This window comes from Chrysochloris asiatica, unplaced genomic scaffold (assembly GCF_000296735.1).
Source record: "Chrysochloris asiatica unplaced genomic scaffold, ChrAsi1.0 scaffold00007, whole genome shotgun sequence".
Lineage (NCBI taxonomy): Eukaryota > Metazoa > Chordata > Mammalia > Afrosoricida > Chrysochloridae > Chrysochloris > Chrysochloris asiatica.
Window position 1 is genome coordinate 29,698,814 of NW_006408525.1, and position 9,424 is coordinate 29,708,237.

General features: G+C 55.3%; 2 protein-coding genes across 2 annotated transcripts; one reads left to right on the forward strand and one right to left on the reverse strand.

Moving 5' to 3' along the window:
• Positions 1-228: 228 nt before the first annotated feature.
• On the forward strand, positions 229-4,447 carry NAGS (N-acetylglutamate synthase). The gene is made up of 7 exons (XM_006832720.1): positions 229-636; positions 1,131-1,405; positions 1,489-1,702; positions 2,007-2,187; positions 3,278-3,449; positions 3,547-3,729; positions 4,294-4,447. The coding sequence occupies exons 1-7, from the start codon at positions 229-231 to the stop codon at positions 4,445-4,447; spliced, it is 1,587 nt and encodes a 528-aa protein (XP_006832784.1).
• Positions 4,448-6,552: 2,105 nt separating this feature from the next.
• On the reverse strand, positions 6,553-9,106 carry TMEM101 (transmembrane protein 101). The gene is made up of 4 exons (XM_006832721.1): positions 8,965-9,106; positions 8,487-8,667; positions 7,546-7,692; positions 6,553-6,861 (listed from the first exon to the last, which is right to left on the reverse strand). Exons 1-4 carry the CDS (start codon positions 9,099-9,101, stop codon positions 6,553-6,555), a joined length of 774 nt encoding a protein of 257 aa, XP_006832785.1. The 5' UTR covers positions 9,102-9,106.
• Positions 9,107-9,424: the final 318 nt, after the last annotated feature.

A 9,424-nucleotide genomic window follows, 5' to 3' on the forward strand; every position in this document is an offset into this window, starting at 1 on the left:
ACTTAGCCTCGTGATTCTCGTTAGTGGGTACCCTCCTCCTCTAAGGCGGGGCCGCCTGGGAACCCAACCCCTATGACGTGACCCTCCTCGATCGCGCCCAAAGGTGACTCTGGGTCCCTGTCTTGGCCCGCCCCTGACGGATCCAGCCCCGCCCTAGACAGGTTAAGAGCCTCCCAGAGCCGGGAGCTCCAACAGACGGTCACCCCTGTAGGGGCTAGCAGGTTTGTCATGGCGACGGTGAGGGTGGCATGGGCCATGCGGGCGGTCGCTGCGGGTGGGCTGTTGCGCGGCCCAGAGGGCGCCCGGAGGCTGAGCGGCAGCGCGCGGCGGCGGGCGGCTGGGAGCGCCAGTCCCGGGCGCCGGCTCAGCACCGCCGGAGTGCCAGCCCAGCCCCGGAGCGAGGAAGCCGAGGGCGCGGAAGACGCCGTCCCGCCTCCTGCCGCAGAGGAGCCGTCGTGGAGTCCGCCCTCCGCACCGCTCGTGGCCCCCGAGCACCCTGCCCGCCGTTCGCTGGTGCAACGGGACATCCAGGCCTTTTTGAACCAGTGTGGGGCCAGTCCCGGGGAGGCGCGCCACTGGCTCACGCAGTTCCAGACCTGCCACCACTCCTCCGACAAGCCCTTCGCGGTCATCGAGGTGAGCGCCAGCGTCGGCCTGTGTCACAGTGAGGGGTTAGGGGTGGCGACATTTACTCAGGCAGAGCAGGGCTGGTTGTGGACCTTGAGCAGCGGAACCTGGAAGGGCCGCAGCAGAACCCTGATAGATGCGTTTCACCGAGTGAAGAACCAGGGGACCCCAACCTGTTAGGTGTGTTGCTCTAAGGCATCCCTCTTCGCGAGTGCAGTTATGGGAAAGTGGACAGGAGTCGCCAGCGTCACTCCTCCCCCCAGTGTGTCCCAGAGTCCAAGGCCACTGGTGTGAGATAGGGGATGGCAGGACCAAACGGGCAAAGGGCAAGCAGGTGGGCTCGTTGGCCATAAGTGGAGGCTGACAGTTCCTTGGAAGGCTGGAGTTCTGGAAGGAGCAGTGAGTCCTGGGGGCAGAGCACGTTCTAGGAGCAAACGACTTTGAGGGAGGTGTGCAAGGGGCTCAGGGCCCCAGTCGCCCCTCTGAACGCCACACCTTGGTAGGTGGATGAGGAGGTGCTCCAGTGCCAGGAGACTGTATCCAGCCTGGCTTTCGCCCTGGCCTTCCTGCAGCGCATGGACATGAAGCCGCTGGTGGTCCTCGGACTGCCTGCCCCTACAGCGCCCTCGGGCTGTCTCTCCTTTTGGGAGGCCAAGGCCCAACTGGCGCAGAGCTGTAAGGTACTGGTGGATGCCCTTCGACACAATGCCGCCACCGCAGTGCCCTTTTTTGGAGGCGGATCAGTGCTGGGCGCCGCTGAACCCGCCCCCCATGCCAGGTTAGTGCCAGCCCTTCCTGCCCTGCCCCCACCAGGACGGCCTAGGGAGGGAGGCCTTGTCGAGCACCACATGTGGCCTACAGCTATGGTGGCATCGTCTCGGTGGAGGCAGACCTGCTGCAGTGGTGCCTGGAGTCCGGCAGTATCCCCATCCTGTGCCCCATCGGGGAGACGTCTGCGCGCCGCTCTGTGCTCCTGGACTCGCTGGAGGTGACGGCGGCGCTGGCCAAAGCGCTACAGCCCACCAAAATCATCTTCCTCAATACCACAGGCGGCCTGCGCGACGCCAGCCGCAAGGTGTGTTTCCTCTTGAGGTCTCCTCCCTCACTACCCAGCCTGCAGCTCCCCCTGCATACCTCCCCAAGGGGCCCCGGAATTCGTCTTAAGTGGTGGGCCTGGAGAATCGAAAGGAGTTATTTTCAAATACAGCTCAGCCTCTGAGGTCCGAATCTGAGCTCTCCCTGGCTGAGGGCTCTGGAAGTCAAGGTAAAAGTGTCAGGGACGAGGAGGTCCATGGAGTCAGGGCGCAGTCTGGGAGTCAAGGAAGTGTGTCTGGGGCTAACAGTGGGCGGGAGGGTCACACCCTTTCTTTCGGCCACAGGTCTTAAATAACGTGAACCTGCCCGCGGACCTGGACCTGGTCACTAACGCAGAGTGGGTGAGCACCAAAGAGCGGCAGCAGATACGGCTCATTGTGGAAGTGCTTAGCCGTTTGCCCCACGACTCCTCAGCCGTCATCACTGCCGCCAGCACAGTGCTCACGGAGCTCTTCAGCAACAAGGGTGAGGGGTCGCTGGCGGGCAGCAGTGGGTCACAGGGCCAGTCGGGAACAGAAGTGGCTGACCAGCCAGTTCAGAAGCCATAGATACCACAGTAATGGTTTTCTGCCCTGAGGGAGGTGGGTAAGGTGGATGGGCGGGGCTTGGGCTGGTAGGAGAGGATGGAGGTTGGGGGACAGGATTTGGGAAGACACACTGGATTAGAAATAGGAGTCATGCTGGGCCACTATAGGATAAGCACAGTACTGCTAACCACAAAGTTGGTGCTCCTTGGAAACCCTATACAGGGTCACTATGAATCAGAACCAAACACCCATAGAAGCAGTAACCAAAAAATCAAACACTGCATTGCATTGAGCAGATCTGCTGCAAAGGACTTCCTTAAAATGTTAAAAAGTAAAGATGTCACTTTAAAGATTCAGATCTGGTATGTCCCAAGCTATGTATTTTTGATAGCTTCATACGCATGCAAAACCTCAGCAGTGACTAAAGAAGGTTGAATAAGAATTGATGCCTTTGAATTATGATGTTAGTGGAGAATACTGAATGTACTACACATAATCAGCCAAAAGAAAGAACAAATCTGTCTTGGAAGGTAAAAAACAGACAGATAGCTAGGACTGCAAGACTTTGTCTTACATACTTTGAACATGCTATCAGGAGGGGCAGTTCCTGGAGAAGGACATTATGCTTGGTAATGTAGAGGGTCCGTGAAAAAGAGGAAGCCCCTCAATGACATGGCTTGCCACAGTGGGCTTAATCATGCAATGATCGTGAGAACAGTGCAGGACTACTTTGTTCTGTTGATTTGACTCAAAGCCAGCTCTACTGGCACCTAACACCACCAGCGGATGGCACTACCTAGGAAACGGGTGGGATTTAGAGGACAGACTTCCTGGGAAAAGCATCTCCTGGCGTGAGAGTAACACCCAGTCTGTGCAGATGACAGAGGTCCTTTCACCATGGCCATCTCCTAATGAGGGCAATTATCCCACCTGTCCTCTTCTAAGAACCTGGCCCTGGTAGCACAGACCAGAGTGGGTGGCTAGACCTGGAGCTAAACTAGCCCCCTTGCCCTCTGTCATGCCCCCAGGGTCCGGGACACTGTTCAAGAATGCAGAACGGACGCTGCGAGTGCGGAGCCTGGACAGCCTGGACCTGGGCCGCCTGGTGAACCTGATCAACACCAGCTTTGGCAGGAAGCTCCGGGATGACTACCTGGCCACGCTGCGCCCACGGCTGCACTCCATCTATGTCTCTGAGGGGTGAGCCTGTGAGCCTCAGTGGGCAGGGGCGAGGGAAAGAGCCTGGCAGCTCTGGGCCCAGGTAAACTCCCAGCCGACCTCTTCCCCGTTACACCAGGTACAACGCAGCCGCCATTTTGACCACAGAGCCGGTGCTGGGAGGCACCCCATACCTGGACAAGTTTGTGGTGAGCTCCAGCCGCCAGGGCCAAGGCTCAGGCCAGATGCTATGGGAATGCCTGCGGCGGGACCTGCAGACTCTCTTCTGGCGCTCCCGAGTCACCAACCCAATCAACCCCTGGTAGGTCCCACCGTCCCAGCTCTGGCTGGATTCCACCCCTCCTCTCCTCTCTGGCTCTGGTCAACCATGTCCCAGGATAAGAGCAGACACCCCACTTCCCTCTCTTCTCCCACAAAGGCCCTACCTAGTGTGGCCCCACATTTTCCAGAGGATAGACCACACACAGCACCGGACATTCCTCAGAGGAATCTTTCTGAGCACCCCTAGAAGAGAGTGGTACTGCCTGCCTCCACAGCTCTTCCCCACAAGTCCTAACCCTTCAGGCCCAACTCTTGGCTCACTGTCTCTCACTCCCGATACCTCTCCTCACTTTGCTTCAGTAACTAGCCCCTCGTCCCCTGCTACCTTGCTCCGTGGGCTCAAAAAGGTGAACAAGAACCTCTCCCCATTACTGCCCAGCCAAGGCATTGTGTGACCCTGGCCAGTTACCTAACTTCTCTGAACCTTGGCTACGTCTCTGTGAGGAAGCCTAGATAGGTCGTCAACGTACGCTTTTTAAAGAAGCAGTGAGAGTACACCGGCAGTACCCTAAAGGTGCCTTGCCCTTAACCCACCCTCTTCCAGGTACTTCAAACACAGCGATGGCAGCTTCTCCAACAAACAGTGGATCTTCTTCTGGTTCGGCCTAGCCGATATCCGGGACTCCTATGAGCTGGTTAACCATGCCAAGGGGCTGCCAGACTCCTTCTGCAAGCCAGCTTCTGACCCAGGTAGCTGACTCTTACCACAGGCTTTGCAGTCCCTGGGACAGCCAGGGTGAACCGAAGCCAAGCCTGCTGGAGATGAACCCACCCCGAAGCCATGCCTACTGGGGTGGAGTCTGCCAGTCAGGACCCGGTAGAGCAGCAGGCAGCCCCGCTTGACTCTACCGAGGTGGGCGCACTGAAAGTAAGCACAGGAAAGAGGGGGATTGGCCCAAGACTTCCACTTGCTCAGAGCCACAACCAGATGATCAAGTCTCAGCCTTGAGATGGGGGAGGGGCTTGACGTAGAGGACTCCATTCAGAGGAGCCTTGAGGGGGCTGTTCTCTGTAGCCTCTCCTATTTTGAGGGTCCCTTTCCTGATACCCCACCACCCATTTTAGTTCCTTTTGGTCTTGCGACTTTTCAGGAGGCCCTGATTAAAACACAAATATTTGTCTAAGAGTTAGCTCACGTTTGAAAGGAAATTAGCCTCGGCTCTTAGAAAGCAAGATCATGGATGAGGGCTGGGGACCAGGGACTAAGAGAACTAAGTAAGGTGGAAGGTCCCAAGGAGGAACGCTGCTGCCCTCTCCTTCACCTGCATGTCAGCAGCCCCCAGAGGTAGGGAATATTCTCCATTCCACAGCCCAGCTTCCGCTCCCTGGATGCCCCTACCACAGATATCCTTCCAAGCCGAGCTCAGAGCCAGGCTCAGCAAACAGCTGCTCACCCTTTACTGACAAGACAAAGCCATCAGAAGGTGGTTTTGGTCTAAAAGCCCAGACTTGAATATTTCCCCTAGGCCCACTGGAGACACGTGGAGTCTCAGTCTCAACAGGACCGCAAACCTTCAGGGCTGAGTCTAAAGCCTATAGGTTTCTTTAGACACTGTGTGCTAAGTCCCACTCTGGCTGCTGGGGTGTTTCCTGTCAGGTGGTGTCTGGATGAATGAGCAGATAAGCAATTAGGAAATCATCTTAGCACACTAAGGGCCGTGACAGAACCAATGCTCTAAGGAGCTAGGTCATTCTAGTACACATCAGGCTCGGGCATTAGACAGCCTGACTTGGAATCTAGACAGCAATGTGCTCTGTGGCTTTAGGCAAGCTACTTACCTTCTCAGGGCCTCAATTCCTCATCTGTGAGATGAAGATAATGCTCATCCTCATAGTGGACACTCCCTCTAGTTGCATTTGGCCAAAGATTTCACCAAAAAGAGCTGCATCAAAGGTGGAATGAAAAGACAAGCTCTAAGAAGAGGGATTGAGGCTAGATACCAGAAGGAGGACTGAGATTTTTGAAAAAAAGAGCCAAAGGAACAAGACGATAGGAGGAGCGAGATACCGTTTACCAAAGACACAGTCCTTCAGCAAGCCAGGAACAATCCCAGCCAATGGCAAAGTGCCCCATGGGGAGAACACAGAAGCAAAGCCTAATGTTGATATAAAATGTTTATTTTTGGAGGACTATGTGGTCTGGTGTTTGGGAGGGCACTCCAAGCCCACCAGGCGAACCACAAAGCTGCAAACAGACAGCAGGAAGCTGGCTGCTAGCCGCCCATCCATGCATACTCCGGAGCTGTCAGGGCCGCTCTCCAGAGAGGTGGTAGAGAGCTGGTAATGTCTGTCCCAGCAGACCCTGAAAACCCATCTTTCTGTGGTGCCCAGCTCCTCTGCTCTTCCCAGGCCTGATACACATGTGCCAACACACCCCCACTCTCAGTCTCCTCAAAGCACTGCAGAGAGCCTAACTGCATCCTCCAGGTTCAAAAAGGAATTTTTTCAGATTTGCTCACTTCTGGTTCTCTGACTTCCTTCCTGTCTCCCACTGATCAGTGGCCCCCTCCACCCAACCCTGCCTTAGAGGCTCCTCAGGGACAGGAAGTCCTACGGTGCAGCTGGCCCTCAGCTCTCCAAACGAACAGGAACTAACCCGAAAGTCATCAGCATCAGGGCTCCCACCCTCCCCAGGGCTGAGCCCAGGAATTTGGGGACAGGACCTGCCTCCTACCAACACACAAAAAAAGCAAAGATCAAACAAACAGATCAAAAAGGATAAACGGCAACCGGGCCAGCAAGGAGGAAGACAGGGGGGTCCCCAGTGGTTCCCTGCATCCAACTCAACCCCTCACCAAGCATCTCAGCCGTCAGTGGCCAGGATGACAGCAGCCCCGAAGATGCCCACACTCTCTCCAATGAGCTTCATCTGGTTCCAGAACTCGACGCGTCGTGTGTTGTGCCAGTAGGCAACATTGCCATCGATGAGGAGCATGACTGGAGGCAGCAGCACAGCCAGGATCTGGGCAGCCAGGGTCACATAATAGCCTGACAGGAAGGCCAGGGCCAGGACGCCATACAGCACGAAGAACAGCTGAACCATCAGCTCCCCTCCTGGCAGGTGGTTCAGATATGCCAGCCGGTCCTCCATGCTGTGCTGCAGTGAGTAGGCCTGGAGACACACACGCTCTCAGAGTCCCGCAGGCTGAGAAGCCTGGACAAGGACGGTCACTCTAAGACAGTGCCTAGGGGGCCTCTGCAAGATGGGCTTCTGACTTCCCTCTCAGACTTGGGGCTTTCTGGAAGCAGGACTGTGTCTGACTCTCAGACTGGGGAGCTCCAAGAGGTTAGAGCCTCAATCCCCCCTTACCCTTAGTGCTCAGAAAGGTAGATGGTGTCTCTGCCACCAGACTGGGGCTCCCACCTCTGATTATTCCAAAGGAGCTCTGCACACACAACAAGGTACCCAATAACAAAGAGAAGGCCAGCTGGTAGAGAGCCTGCCTCTGTTCCCATTTACACTGGCCTCCCCAAGCACCAGGGATGGCCAGAACTAGTGATCCCCCTCAGGTCTGGATAGCAGAGTCTGGATAGCAGAGCCTGAAACCCACCAAACCTCTCCTTTGTCCCCATGAGACAATATCGACCTCTTCTCTCCCTGGTGCCAATAATGTTGGAAGAAAAAATGTCCACCCAGGCCTCAGGCACTTGGGATTCCCTAAGGCCCAGAAACTGGCCAGGGCAATTCTTGGATGCCAGGTCCTCAGGGCCTACATGCAAGCTTTGTTCTGCCCCCTCTATGGGGGTACATTTCACTCCCAGTCAGGTACCTCTAGCCACCAGGCCCCCAACCTACCACGCAGATGAGGTAGATGCCCAGGAACACCTGGCCAGTGGACTGCAGGGAGCGGCTGCGGGGTTTCTGGCGGTACAGCTCTCCAGCACCACTGGCCAGCACCAGAAAGCCACCAATGATGGCAACTGTGCGCGAGTACATCCGGACCTAGGGCAAAGGGATCCGTTAGAAACTACAACCAACCACAGTTTTCCTAACTGCCCAGAGCACAAAACTGCCCATCTCTCTACATGGCACTCCATCTGATGTGGGCAGTACAGCAGAGATAAATCATTCTTTTTACAGAAGTAGAAACTAAGGTCCAGAGGGACTAGGATAAACTGTCCAAGGTCCTACAGAAAGCAAATGGCCAAACCCAGACACCACATGTTGCCCCACCCCACAATCTCCAGACAAATCCCAATGTTCTCTACACAGGATAGTCTAGTCTGTTAAAACAAAAAAAAATCCCCACTGATGTCATTGTCCTGTCACTGTTCACATACCTGCCTTTCTGACTACTCTCATGGGTAGTACCTTTGGCCAGATTTATTTCTGTCTGCAGTGCACATTTTTACAGGGCAAAATGCTGCATCAAGATTAATTAAATTTCTTAAAAACATGATTGGACCAGGTACTTCCCTTTGCTATGTGAGTCAAGGATTACTACACTAACATTATAAAAGATTCTAGGAACTAGGTGACGTATATTGTGGTCCCACCTGTGATGCTAACACGTGGTGTGACTTTCCTAAAGTCACTTCCCATCTATGGGCTTTTGAAGGGGAGGTTCCTGTGGTCTCTAAATCTCCTATTACACTCTAATATCTCCATAAAGCTATGGTTCAGCCCTCCCAGCATTCCGGCCTGTGCACTACCTAACACCACGCATAGGCCACCAAGTACCACGAGCTCCCCGTCACCCTCGCGAAGTTCTGTCCAGGGCCAAGGGGCTCGCTCACCTTCAGCCAATCCCCGTAGTGGACATGGCCCCCAATGTAGGCGGCGTAGGTGCTAATGGCCAGCTGGAGTGCGGCCCCCAGCGCAAACCAACGCCGCTTCACCCCGAAGGACATGAAACTAGCGCACAACACGGCAGCCCCCATGTCGAAGTAGAGGTAGGGCACTGGGATGTCAGGCTTCCTGCAAACGGCGGGGAGGGGAAATAACGAGGGCAGAAAAGTTCGAGCAAGAGGCCTCTAGACCTCTTGAGGTCGCATAAGCTCCCCCAAACTGAATCCCACCCCCTCATGACCAGAACCCCAGTATCATGTTCAATGCCCACCCTGCTCCGGACCAGAGTCTTTCATAGCAAGTCGGAAATCCCAATTCTTCCCAACTTCGTGGGCGCCAAATTCTTCACTACCCCACCGCACCTCAGTTCCCTGGACTGGCTGTACCATTTCCCACCGTGTTCAGCAGCTGCGTGGGACTACTCACCGCCGCGCCTCCGCCCTCTCAGCATACAGCATGAGCTGACTGAAGCAGCCCCAGAAGGGGCAACGTGTGAGTAGCACTGAACCCAACTGCATGATTAGCTGCAGCATCCACCGTCTCGAACCCACTTTCGACGCCATTTTGGGAAAGGGCAGTCCGTTACGACCTCATCCCCGGCAACGAAGCCAGGTTGGGGGTGGGGGGGGAGGGAAATGGAACACGCCGCTTCCGGGAACCTCTTTTTATCCCATCCGTCCAGGAACAAAGCTCTTGCTCCCTAGTTCCGGAGCAAAGGCGGGCAGTGGAGCTCTCTAACCATGGAGAACTTAATATTCAGAATCATAGTTTGATGTATTAAAGCGAACTAGTCTTTGGATGCTCCAATTCTGTGACTTTAAGCACATCATTTAAACTTTGAGACTCATCTATGAAAGGGTGATAATGACACCTACCTCACAGGAGA